Source organism: Coregonus lavaretus (genome assembly GCF_964263955.1).
Source record: "Coregonus lavaretus genome assembly, contig: HAP1_SCAFFOLD_716, whole genome shotgun sequence".
Lineage (NCBI taxonomy): Eukaryota > Metazoa > Chordata > Actinopteri > Salmoniformes > Salmonidae > Coregonus > Coregonus lavaretus.
In genome coordinates, this window is record NW_028161759.1 from 1 (window position 1) to 14,146 (window position 14,146).

The window sequence follows — 14,146 nt, forward strand, 5'->3', positions numbered from 1 at the left end:
CCAGCAATCACAAACACAATCACTCACACATACAGACACACACACACAATCACACACACAATCTCACACACACTCAGCCTGAGATAAATACTGTATACTGTAGGTCTCTAATATTCATCATGCTTCATTGCATGATTGGCTAACACACACTGGGTTTATAACATATTTTAGGGCCATTTTATGATGATTATGATTATTATTATTCTCTAGCTTTTTGCCTGTGAGTAGTCTGTTTTACACAGCAGGAAGTGGAAAAGCAATGAGCACTTTACAGTCCCAGTTATAGCCTAGGTTGTAGCTATTACCTCCCTCCCTCTCTTCCACCTTCCTCTTCCTCTCCCTCTTCCTCTTCTTCTCTGTCTCCCTCTGTAGAATGACATGTGGGCGGTCTCCAATGGCCTGTTTAACTCTCTCTCTCTATCTCTCTCACTGTCCAGAATGATACGTGGGGGATCCAATACTCATATGCCCTGTTCAAGGCGATGAGCCACATGTTGTGTATTGGCTACGGTGCCCAGGCTCCAGAGGGCATGACAGACGTGTGGCTCACCATGCTCAGTATGATCATTGGTGCCACCTGCTATGCCATGTTCATCGGCCATGCCACCGCTCTCATACAGTCCCTGGACTCCTCACGACGACAGTACCAGGAGAAAGTAAGAGATTAGGACCCTCTCTATCCCTCCCTCCATCTCTCTCTCCATTCCTCTATCCCTCCCTCCATCTCTCTCTCCATTCCTCTATCCCTCCCTCCATCTCTCTCTCCATTCCTCTATCCCTCCCGCCATCTCTCTCTCCATTCCTCTATCCCTCCCGCCATCTCTCTCTCCATTCCTCTATCCCTCCCTCCATCTATCTCTCCATTCCTCTATCCCTCCCGCCATCTCTCTCTCCATTCCTCTATCCCTCCCTCCATCTCTCTCTCCATTCCTCTATCCCTCCCTCCATCTCTCTCTCCATTCCTCTATCCCTCCCGCCATCTCTCTCTCCATTCCTCTATCCCTCCCGCCATCTCTCTCTCCATTCCTCTATCCCTCCCTCCATCTCTCTCTCCATTCCTCTATCCCTCCCTCCATCTCTCTCTCCATTCCTCTATCCCTCCCTCCATCTCTCTCTCCATTCCTCTATCTCTCCCTCCATTTCTCTCCATTCCTCTATCTCTCCCTCCATCTCTCTCTCCATTCCTCTATCCCTCCCTCCATCTCTCTCTCCATTCCTCTATCCCTCCCTCCATCTCTCTCTCCATTCCTCTATCCCTCCCTCCATCTCTCTCTCCATTCCTCTATCCCTCCCTCCATCTCTCTCTCCATTCCTCTATCCCTCCCTCCATCTCTCTCTCCATTCCTCTATCTCTCCCGCCATCTCTCTCTCCATTCCTCTATCCCTCCCTCCATCTCTCTCTCCATTCCTCTATCCCTCCCGCCATCTCTCTCTCCATTCCTCTATCCCTCCCTCCATCTCTCTCTCCATTCCTCTATCTCTCCCGCCATCTCTCTCTCCATTCCTCTATCCCTCCCTCCATCTATCTCTCTATTCCTCTATCCCTCCCGCCATCTCTCTCTCCATTCCTCTATCCCTCCCGCCATCTCTCTCTCCATTCCTCTATCCCTCCCTCCATCTCTCTCTCCATTCCTCTATCCCTCCCTCCATCTATCTCTCCATTCCTCTATCCCTCCCTCCATCTCTCTCTCTCCATTCCTCTATCCCTCCTGCCATCTCTCTCTCTCCATTCCTCTATCCCTCCCTCCATCTCTCTCTCTCCATTCCTCTATCCCTCCCTCCATCTCTCTCTCTCCATTCCTCTATCCCTCCCTCCATCTCTCTCTCCATTGCGTTATATTAACGTTGTATTAATGTTGTATTCACGTTATATTACCGTTGTATTACTGTTGTATTCACGTTGTATTAATATTGTATTGATGTTGTATTGACGTTGTATTACCGTTGTATTGACGTTGTATTGATGTTGTGTTCCAGTATAAGCAGGTGGAGCAGTACATGTCGTTCCATAAGCTCCCTGCAGATGTCCGTCAGAGGATTCATGAGTACTACGAGCATCGCTTCCAGGGCAAGATGTTTGACGAGGAGAACATACTGGGTGAACTCAGCGAACCGCTAAAGGAGGTAACACATGCACAATGCACGTGCACACACACACACGCACGAGACACGTACACACGCACGAGGCACGCATGCAGGCATACACGCACGAGGCACGCATGCAGGCATACACGCACGAGGCACGCATGCAGGCATACACGCACGAGGCACGCATGCAGGCATACACGCACGAGGCACGCATGCAGGCATACACGCACACACACAGTTACAAGTTACGAAAGCTAGCTGTAGCATAACAACAACTCAAACACATTTTACATTAAATAAAATTAAAACGTACTGATACAATTCAGTTCTTGTGCATTTTAACTCACTTCCCAACTCCTCTCCCTCCCCCTCTCTTTCTCCCCCTCTCTTTCTCCCTCTCTCTTTCTCCCCCTCTCTTTCTCCCTCTCTCTTTCTCCCCCTCTTTTTCTCCCTCTCTCAGGCGATAGTTAGCTTTAACTGCCGTAGCCTGGTGGCTCACATGCCGCTGTTTGCTAACGCGGACCCTAACTTTGTGACGGCGGTGCTGACCAAGCTTCGCTTCGAGGTGTTCCAGCCCAATGACTTCATCATCCGTGAGGGCACGATGGGACGCAAGATGTACTTCATCCAACACGGACGAGTCGGCATACTCACCCGCGGAAACAAGGAGACCAAACTCAGTGACGGGTCCTACTTTGGGGGTGAGGAGAGGAGGGAGAAGGGGGAGGGAGGGGTGAGGATAAGGACAGGGTGAGGAAAAAGAGAAGGGGAGAGGTGTGGTTGTGAGTTAGATTAATCACTTCTTCAATTTTACAATTTCTTCAACAAAATCTTATTTTTTCCACTCTCTCCCACCCCTCTTCCCTTCTCCCTCTTTATCCACACCTCCCCTTCCTCCTCTCTCTCTCCTAATCTCCCTCTCTCTCTCTCTCTCTCTCTCTCTCTCTCTCTCTCTCTCTCTCTCCCTCTCTCTCCCTCTCTCTCAGAGATCTGTCTGTTGACTCGGGGCCGGAGGACGGCGAGCGTCAGAGCGGATACGTACTGTCGTCTCTACTCCCTCAGCGTGGACAGCTTCAACGAGGTCCTGGAGGAACACCCCATGATGAGGCGGGCCTTCGAGACCGTTGCCGTCGACCGGTTGGACCGCATCGGTACTATGCCTCTGCCAATCGGTCCATTACTTGCAATGACTTGCAGTTTTCAATTCAGTTTCATTTCTATAGCGCTTTGTGCAAAGACCTTGCCAGTGAATAGCATTTTTCTAATCAATTCAGATTTTATTTCTAAAGCGCTTTGTAAAGTGACCTTACAGTTGCAGAAGCCCTTCAAGGCAGGTTAAGGGAGAGAGAAACTGAAAGAAAATCTCAGAGAGCTAATAGAACAGAGACCTACAGTGAGGGAAAAAAGTATTTGATCCCCTGCTGATTTTGTATGTTTGCCCACTGACAAAGACATGATCAGTCTATAATTTTAATGGTAGGTTTATTTGAACAGTGAGAGACAGAATAACAACAACAAAATCCAGAAAAAACGCATGTCAAAAATGTTCTAAATTGATTTGCATTTTAATGAGGGAAATAAGTATTTGACCCCTCTGCAAAACATGACTTAGTACTTGGTGGAAAAACCCTTGTTGGCAATCACAGAGGTCAGACGTTTCTTGTAGTTGGCCACCAGGTTTGCACACATCTCAGGAAGGATTCTGTCCCACTCCTTTTTGTTGTTATTCTGTCTCTCACTGTTCAAATAAACCTACCATTAAAATGATAGACTGATCATTTCTTTGTCAGTGGGCAAACGTACAAAATCAGCAGGGGATCAAATACTTTTTTCCCTCACTGTAAGAGCAGACACCTGGTTCTGTTTGTGATCTTTAATCAGCCACTCAGCCCTGTCAGCCTCATTACACCTGTGTTGTTTGATCGTCACTTTATTTTCTACAACTTTGTTCTTGCTCTTGTTTTCGGCCATTTGTGTCAGACAAGAACAGTAACCATCCCCTCTATCAGTTTGTTTCTGTTTTGATCGTTTCATTCTAGTCTCTTCTCTCTCTTTGTTCTCCTCTGCAGGTAGGAAGAACTCTATCCTGATGAGGAAGTCGTCCCAGGCGGGTTCCATGGCGGGGGGCAGCGGTTTAGGGCGTGGGGGTCGAGGAGGAGGGGGGGCGGGGCTAGCCATGGGGGGGCTGGGCTCCTGTGACAGCATGCTGGTTCAGCAGATCGTTAAACACGACAGCATGCCAGCCATGCAGGAGGCCATCGCTGCTGCCGCAGCTGGAAGGGGAGGGGCCACGGGAGGAAGTGGTACGGTCTCCCCTAGGCCCCACCCACTGATCTGGGCTCCACTGATCCACGCTCCGCTCCAGACAGCGGCCGCTACGACTAACGTGGCCATCGCCCTCATGCACCAGCAGCAGCAGCAACAGCAGCTACAACATCAACTACAGCAGCAACATGCGCTAGGGGGCGCTATATTCCTCCCCTCCATCTCTCCATCACCTTCCGTCTCCTTCCCTCTCTCCCCCCCGCGGCCCCCTGTCCTGCAGCCCCTGCGCCCCTCTGTGAGTTCCCTCATTGGGATGATGGGGGTAGGAGGGATGGGAGGGCTGTCCCCTAGAGGGGGGTTTCCTGCCTTCCCCTCCCCCTCGCCCTTCCCCATGGCCCCCCCGGGAGGTGTGATATCACCCCCTGTTGCTCAAACCCCACCCACACCGGCCTCCTCTGTCCCCACGTCGGTCCAATTAGGAAGGACCCTGCACTACAGTCTCCGCCTCCACCCGGAACACCCTTCAGTGATGAGTGGAACCCCAGGAATCCCCAAGGTAGGAGGGGCCACCACACCACATCTGTTCTACCACGTGAATCCAACTGCAGCCACCAGTGTCATGTCAGATACTTGCAGTTCCATGGCTGGCCAGCAGGGGGCCAAGGAGGCACTGTTGCGTCACGGAGGAGGCAGCAACCAGGGCCTGCCTGCACTGGGGAGGCTCACCCAGGAGGCCAGGCTCCGCTCCGCCTCGCAGCCCACCCTGCCTCATCGATCCTGGGCAAGCGTGCAGCCTCACCCCCCTCTCCAGCGGAAGGCCTCTGGAGGTAACCTGCTGCCAGCCTCGTTCCTGGCTGGGACGCAGCTAACCAGGGGTGGCAGTGTGGGGGTGTTGACTACTCCCCTACCAGTCCAAGTCCCAGCACAACGGTTACAGATGCCCCCCTTCAATGCACAGACACAAGCACAGACACGGGGCTCTATACAGACCCTCCCTGATCCTGTCTCTACACACTGCCCTGCACACACACACACAGCCACACACACACATCCGATCACTGTACCTGCAGCCACACCCACCTCAGCTTCTCCCCTGGCATCCTACTCTTCCTCCCCCAAACAAACCCCCCTCTCCTCTGCCACCCCCTCCCCTGCTCCCACTCCTTCCTCCCTCACCCCAGCCCTGCCACTGACCCCTCGCCCCAAACCCACCCCTACACCCCCATCTCGCTCCTCCTCTCCTCCCCCCTGCTCCATCCCTCCCTCTGCCGGAACTACTCCCCTCACCTCAACCGCTCGCTCCAAACCCATCCCTACACCTCCCCCTCGCTCTTCTTCCCCCTCTCCCTCCTCCACTCCCCCTCCCTCCTCTGTAACCACATCTTCCCCCCTCACCTCAACCCCTCGCTCTAAACCCATCCCTACACCTCCCCCTCGTTCTTCTTCACCCTCTCCTTCCTCCACTCCCCCTCCCTCCTCTGTCAGTGCCCCTTTCCCACTTCCACAAACCCATGGGCGCAAGTCCTCTCTCGCATCCCCCTCTCCCCCCTCCTCCTCCCTACCTTCCTCCCCCACTCTTCTCCAGAGCCCCCTAATCAAGCCCTCCCCTACACCCCCCTCCCCTTCCCCTCTATCTGGGCCCACCCCTACCCCCTCTAAAGCCCCTACCCAAACTCATACCCCTACCCCCTCTCAAACACCTTCTCAAACCCCTACTCCTACCCCTTCTCAAACCCCTACCCCTACCCAGACTCGTACCCCTACCCCCTCTCAAACACCTTCTCAAACCCCTACTACCCCTTCTAAAACTCCTACCCAGACTTGTACCCCTACCCCCTCTCAAACACCTTCTCAAACCCCTACCCCTACCCAGACTCGTACCCCTACCCCCTCTCAAACACCTTCTCAAACCCCTACCCCTTCTCAAACCCCTACCCCTAGTCAGACTTGTACCCCTACCCTCTTTCAAACACCTTCTCAAACCCCTACTACCCCTTCTAAAACTCCTACCCAGACATGTACCCCTACCCCCTCTCAAACACCTTCTCAAACCCCTACTCCTACCCCTTCTCAAATCCCTACCCAGACTCGTACCCCTACCCCTATCCTCTCTCAACCCTCCAATCGTCCCCCTACCCTTATTTCTAGTCCTGTTCCCACTCAGAGCCAAACCCTAACCGCAACCCCCACCCCAGCCACCACTCCCACCCTAGCCCCAACCTCAACCTTGATTCCCACTCCTTCTTCCAGTAAACCTCCCACCCCTATCTCTATCCCTTCATCTGCCCTTACGCAAAGCCAAACTCTAACCCCAACATCTACCAGTTCTAAAACTCCGGCCCCAACCTCAACTCCAACTCCTACCCCCAAACCTCCCCCTACCCATACTGCCAAACAGACCCCACATATAGCCCCTGTTCAAACCTCCACCCCTACCCCAACACCCACTTCTAAAGCTTCTCTTAGTCCTGCACCCATCGCCTCCGCTGCTCCAATTCAAGCCCCAAAAGGCTCAGCCCACACCCCAAAACAGACCCCAGCAGTCCAAACCCCAGTCCAAACCCCTGCCCCAAAACCCACTTCTACATTTTCTGTTACCCCCACAATCCCACTTGTTCCTATCCATACCTCAAAACAATCCTCCACCCCCAAACCTGCCTCAACCCATACCCCAAAACAGACCCAACCTTTAGGTCCTGTCCCTACACCTACATCTACCCCTTACACCACTCATGCTCCCACACTGGCCCCTTCCCAAGCTCCAAAGCTAACCACACCCGTAACACCTGTCCAAACCTCCACTACCACCCTCCCACCCACTCAGTTGGCCCCAGGCCCAGCCACCTCCCTCCCTCAGACATCCTGCCCCCCAGCCGCCTCTGCCCACTCCGCCTCCCCCAAGGGGGGCAAGAAGGACCCTTAGCTGTCTCAGACAGGGAAAGGCTAATAGGGACTGAGACAAAAACTGCCTGCCAACATGTGATGGTCCTGTAGGAAATGATCTGATTGGAGGATGGACTTTTCGGGCCAGATATAGTGTGTAGGTTGTGTCACAAAACACCCCATGCCCCATATAAAGTAGCACACTGTAGGGAATAAGTAAGGTACTGCGGATTTGAGTTCAACAAACTATCCTCCAAATGGTCCATGACTTGCGACTAGGTTTTAACTGTTGTTGCCAACATGGCATGCCAAAATTCGAGATTGAAACGGAGTTGGGCAGACTCTGTATGTCTATGGCTCTGGTGAGTAGGGCAGGCTAGAGTAGAATCACAGTTGATACAGTGGGGAGAACAAGTATTTGATACACTGCCGATTTTGCAGGTTTTCCTACTTACAAAGCATGTAGAGGTCTGTCATTTTTATCATAGGTATACTTCAACTGTGAGAGACGGAATGTAAAACAAAAATTCTGAAAATCACATTGTATGATTTTTAAGTAATTAATTTGCATTTTATTGCATTACATAAGTATTTGATCACCTACCAACCAGTAAGAATTCCGGCTCTCACAGACCTGTTAGTTTTTCTTTAAGAAGCCCTCCTGTTCTCCACTCATTACCTGTATTAACTGCACCTGTTTGAACTCGTTACCTGTATAAAAGACACCTGTCCACACACTCAATCAAACAGACTCCAACCTCTCCACAATGGCTAAGACCAGAGAGATCTGTAAGGACATCAGGGATAAAATTGTAGACCTGCACAAGGCTGGGATGGGCTACAGGACAATAGGCAAGCAGCTTGGTGAGAAGGCAACAACTGTTGGCGCAATTATTAGAAAACGGAAGAAGTTCAAGATGACGGTCAATCACCCTCGGTCTGGGGCTCCATGCAAGATCTCATCTCGTGGGGCATCAATGATCATGAGGAAGGTGAGGGATCAGCCCAGAACTACACGGCAGGACCTGGTCAATGACCTGAAGAGAGCTGGGACCACAGTCTCAAAGAAAACCATTAGTAACACACTACGCCGTCATGGATTAAAATCCTGCAGCGCACGCAAGGTCCCCCTGCTCAAGCCAGCGCATGTCCAGGCCCGTCTGAAGTTTGCCAATGACCATCTGGATGATCCAGAGGAGGAATGGGAGAAGTTAATGTGGTCTGATGAGACAAAAATATAGCTTTTTGGTCTAAACTCCACTCGCCGTGTTTGGAGGAAGAAGAAGGATGAGTACAACCCCAAGAACACCATCCCAACCGTGAAGCATGGAGGTGGAAACATCATTCTTTGGGGATGCTTTTCTGCAAAGGGGACAGGACGACTGCACCGTATTGAGGGGAGGATGGATGGGGCCATGTATTGCGAGATCTTGGCCAACAACCTCCTTCCCTCAGTAAGAGCATTGAAGATGGGTCGTGGCTGGGTCTTCCAGCATGACAATGACCCGAAACACACAGCCAGGGCAACTAAGGAGTGGCTCCGTAAGAAGCATCTCAAGGTCCTGGAGTGGCCTAGCAAGTCTCCAGACCTGAACCCAATAGAAAATCTTTGGAGGGAGCTGAAAGTCCGTATTGCCCAGCGACAGCCCCGAAACCTGAAGGATCTGGAGAAGGTCTGTATGGAGGAGTGGGCCAAAATCCCTGCTGCAGTGTGTGCAAACCTGGTCAAGACCTACAGGAAACGTATGATCTCTGTAATTGCAAACAAAGGTTTCTGTACCAAATATTAAGTTCTGCTTTTCTGATGTATCAAATACTTATGTCATGCAATAAAATGCAAATTAATTACTTAAAAATCATACAATGTGATTTTCTGGATTTTTGTTTTAGATTCCGTCTCTCACAGTTGAAGTGTACCTATGATAAAAATGACAGACCTCTACATGCTTTGTAAGTAGGAAAACCTGCAAAATCGGCAGTGTATCAAATACTTGTTCTCCCCACTGTATATAAAGTCAAAACATGTACATACATATCTGTGTCAGTGATGGTTGGAGCAAGCAAGAGAGATGAAGTGGAAAGGTAATGGCAGCACACAGTGGGAGGGACGATACAGCTGTCAGACAAGATGAGGATGATGAAGACAAAGATAGCAATGGGGCTTCTAATAATTGCGCCAACAGTTGTTGCCTTCTCACCAAGCTGCTTGCCTATTGTCCTGTAGCCCATCCCAGCCTTGTGCAGGTCTACAATTTTATCCCTGGAGGAGGGTTAGGTGGCCAATTCTAAGGCGACCAATAAGATGGGCATTTCCTGATTTCCAGCCCCACCTCCCTTTTGCCTGTCGCTTTTCACCAACGTGTAATATTTTGTCATTATATGATTAATCCATAATGTGAGATTACTAATCACTGTAAAATTGATCATCATATTGATCAGTAACTATAGGAGCGATTAATCAACTTGTAGTTATGTTGTCCAAGGTGTGTGGTGGTTAGCTTCGGACCAATATGTTCACACAACTTCTGTAACGGAATTGTGTTTTTTGGTGCAACACTTAATACTGCTCCTTCGTAAACTGTGGATGTGGATTTATTTGTTCCGCATAGCTCCCTGTAAATGCATGCCTCTCTCTCTATTCCCTCCTGTTCCCTCGTTCCTCACCTCCTCTGGCTCCTGTCTGCTTTCATCCTGTCTTTCATCTCTGTCTGTCTGATCCTCCTTTCATCTTTCACTGAGCTTTTGTAGTTAACTACTGTTCCAGAGACATTCACAGATGTTCTCTACCTCTCTCCATCTCACTTTTTCTGTCTCTCCATCTCTCGCTTCCTCTCTCTATCTACTGTCTCTCCATCTCTCACTTTCTCTCTCTATCTACTGTCTCTCCATCTCTCACTTTCTCTCTCTATCTACTGTCTCTCCATCTCTCGCTTCCTCTCTCTATCTACTGTCTCTCCATCTCTCGCTTTCTCTCTCTATCTACTGTCTCTCCATCTCTCACTTTCTCTCTCTATCTACTGTCTCTCCATCTCTCACTTTCTCTCTCTATCTACTGTCTCTCCATCTCTCGCTTCCTCTCTCTATCTACTGTCTCTCCATCTCTCGCTTCCTCTCTCTATCTACTGTCTCTCCATCTCTCGCTTCCTCTCTCTATCTACTGTCTCTCCATCTCTCGCTTTCTCTCTCTATCTACTGTCTCTCCATCTCTCGCTTCCTCTCTCTATCTACTTGTCTCTCATCTCTCGCTTTCTCTCTCTATCTACTGTCTCTCCATCTCTCGCTTCCTCTCTCTATCTACTGTCTCTCCATCTCTCGCTTCCTCTCTCTATCTACTGTCTCTCCATCTCTCGCTTCCTCTCTCTATCTACTGTCTCTCCATCTCTCACTTTCTCTCTCTATCTACTGTCTCCATCGCTCTCTCTTTCTTAATCATTTTGTCACCTGCCTTTCATAATGTACTCTCAACCCATCTCTCTCTCTCTCTCTCTCTCTCTCTCTCTCTATCATTCCCTCCCTCCATACCTCCTTCCCTCCCCCCCTCCTTTCTTCCCTCTCTTGTCCTGGTGTCATGTCCAGTGCTGTTGATGTTTTTCTGTGGGTAGCAACATTCCTCTTTTAACCCTTGATACCATGTTGCCTAGATTATATTTAAGGACCAAATGTAATTTTTTTTATTTGTGATCACAGCTTTAGCTTTTGAGTAAAATCAATTAAATGATAGTTGTTGATGATGATGATTATTAGGATGATAAGGAGGACCATGATTATGGTGATGGTAAGAATGCTCATGATGATAGCTAGAATAAAGCACATTTAAGAAAGTCAGTTTGTCTTTGGTGTCATTGACGAGAGAGAGAGAGAGAGAGAGAGAGAGAGAGAGAGAGAGAGAGAGAGAGAGAGAGAGAGAGAGAGAGAGAGAGAGAGAGAGAGAGAGAGAGAGAGAGAGAGAGAGAGAGAGAGAGAGAGAGAGAGAGAGAGAGAGAGAGAGAGAGAGAGAGAGAGAGAGAGAGAGAGAGAGAGAGAGAGAGAGAGAGAGAGAGAGACAGTGTGTGTGTGTGTATATATGTGTGTCTGTGTGTGCGTGCGTGTGTCCTGCCCGGTAATCCTGAACACCTCCAGAGGTGAAGCAGACTCGTATCCAAGATGATGCCTGTGGATGAAACACTGGGATCACTGTTGCTCTCGACTCTAACTAAATCAATATCCTCCTGCACTGGGAAGGATTATACCATATCTAATACACAGCCTGACCCTCCTGACTTATGTCTCTCTCTCTTTCTCGCTCTCTCTCTCTCTCTCTCTCTCTCTCTCACTCCATCTAATCTGTGTTCAAAGGGGTTCAAAAGTCTCATCTCCACACTATGTTATGTTTGGTGGTGATTGTATTGTTTTTCACCTTTGGTGGATTGTGAGGCATTAGAGTGTTGGATTTACACTCAAGAGTGATTTGCATTACGGCCTGAAATTAAATATTGTACTGAAGGGAACAATCATGATCTTTGGAGGGATGCATGATTGTTAGAGGGATGTATAGAGACTTATTGTGTACATTCTACTCTATTCTAAAGGGACTCAGAGGCTGTTCTCAGACGCTTACTTAGCAGACACCAAATACTATACTATACAAACAAGTTTGTTCATACCTTTGGATTTAAATCTAGAGATTAAAGAACTATATACTTTAAACCTATAACAAGAGACTGTATAGCTATACTCTTGTGAGAGATGTAGGCCTACCCTTCAGACACATTTAAGCAGTGAACTCTTGTAAGTACCAAGCTGTCATCTCCTCATTGACCACTAGATGGGGCTCAGCACCTAAACCAGACTCCTGTCTGCATTCCAGGAAAAGGTAGCAGTTTAGGATAACAACACAGTTTATGTTACACATTGTTTTACCTTCACCATGGTGAGGTGTGACAGGCCCTTAGATTGAGATGAGATAAGAGAGCTTTGGAGATATATGTGGAGAAATATGTGGAATATGTGGAGAGATATGTGGAGACTGGAGAAATATGTGGAGAGATATGTGGCGAGATGTGGAAAATGTAGAGAGATGTGGAATATGTGGAGAGATGTGGAGTCTGTAGAAGCATGTAAGAGGTTAACAGCAGTGGCAGACCACAGGATTAGTAGAGAATAAATAGGACTGTAATTGCTGCCTGTCACTCTGGCTCTGAACTAGAGGACCTGCGGGGAAGCCCTATTCTGGGGCCACAGCACTGGAATCACACCGGAATGTCTTAGAGGATCACCTAGGGCTTGCAGGACATGGACAAAAAGAGAAATGGATTTCAATTATTTTGTCAGTATATATGTCAGTGTTTTAAGGATTGTGTGTGTATTTGCAGTGTGTGGTGTGTGTGTGTCTCCCTGCAGAGAGCGAGGTGACAGTGGAAACTCTGATCCCCCATCATGTAACAGGTTATTAAGTCTATAAGGGTAGACTTGGATTCAGCACACCCAGGTGGGTCACACACTCCTCTTGACTGCTGGGCCAACTGTGTGAGGGTGTGCATTAGTTCCACTACTGTCAATGCATTTGAACTTCTGCAAGGAAATCCATAATTAGATTATTTGCTAAATGAAGTTGAATTCAGCGAGATTTTGGGGGACAATAAAACAATATTTGATCTTTGCCCTTTAACTTTTTTAGGTGAACAACAAGGTTACCCACTGTGCACAGATGTCAGTTCAATGTCTAGTTTTGATTTACATTTGGTTGAGTTGTCAACTAACATGAATTCAGTGTGAAATCCCCCCAAAAATGAACCATGTCATTGGATCTAGGTTAAAAATTGGGTGAAAAAAATATAAAATGCCTTTAGTTGATGACGTTTCGCTGATCCAATTAGTTTTCCACATTGATTCAATGTCATCACATAGATTTTGTTTAGTTGAAATGACGTGGAAACAACGTTGTTTCAACCAGTTTTTGCCCAGTGGGTAGTGTGAATTGCAGTAACACACACGTCACACACACCACACACAACAGCAGCAAGACAGGTAGCCAGACCGCAGATAGAGCACAGATTTAAGGTTAGGGGGCGGCAAGGGGAAGGTGGGCTCGGTGGGCTGGGTGGGTAAACCACAAGATGTTATATTTAGACTTCCCATCACTTCAAAACCTGCCATCTCTCTCACACACACACATACAGGGGAGGTGTTTGAGAGAGGGGGTCTATAGTGTATGCGGGAGCAAAGAGCACACGATGCAAAACTTAGAAAGGATAAGGTGATTCCTTCTGCTGTGTAGTTACCACTTCAAACAGGAAGCTGATGTGTGTGTAGTTCGCTATGAGGGGAGGGTTGTGTGAGCCGTGCGTGTGTGACGCTAACCTCATTCTCTCTCTAGTATGTCTCGAGATTCTTGCATCAGCCCTGTGTTGTCGTACACACTTCAGTCTCCCTCTGTACTGGAAACAGTGAATCACTTACAGTAGAAAAGGTCCTCTTTACCAAAAATTCGATTTTGAATTGCCTTCAGTATATCACAAGATAACACACACACTAACATAGACACATACACACTAACACGCACACACACACAGTGAGATATTATTCTTAGCTGTTTCAATAGAGTGGGTGTACCCCAGCTACTGTAGCCTGTACTGCCTCTAGTCTTCTCAGAATTTGGGGAGAAGTCTCTGAGTTATTATAAGTAGACTGGAGTTATTTTAAGACTCAGCAAGCCACCATGAGGCAAGGGGTGTGACTTGTGACTGAGGCTGAGTAGTAGCCTACATATCTACTGTATGTGCACCTGCACATGCTGGTTTCTCTGTCTCTATGGTCACCTTTTGTCTTGGTCGCCATGGCTTCATTTGCAAATGAAATGCTGAGTCACTTTAGGCGCGCATAGAGAGAGAGAGAGAGAGAGAGGGAGAGAGAGACGGAGAAGAGAGAGAGA

The 14,146-nt window shown here is 48.7% G+C and overlaps 1 protein-coding gene across 1 annotated transcript; it reads left to right on the forward strand.

Moving 5' to 3' along the window:
* Positions 1–442: 442 nt before the first annotated feature.
* On the forward strand, positions 443–7,730 carry LOC311120145 (uncharacterized protein). Its single transcript, XM_084194761.1, has 5 exons — positions 443–656; positions 1,978–2,124; positions 2,549–2,789; positions 3,075–3,239; positions 4,158–7,730. Exons 1-5 carry the CDS (start codon positions 483–485, stop codon positions 7,274–7,276), a joined length of 3,846 nt encoding a protein of 1,281 aa, XP_084050887.1. The 5' UTR covers positions 443–482; the 3' UTR covers positions 7,277–7,730.
* Positions 7,731–14,146: the final 6,416 nt, after the last annotated feature.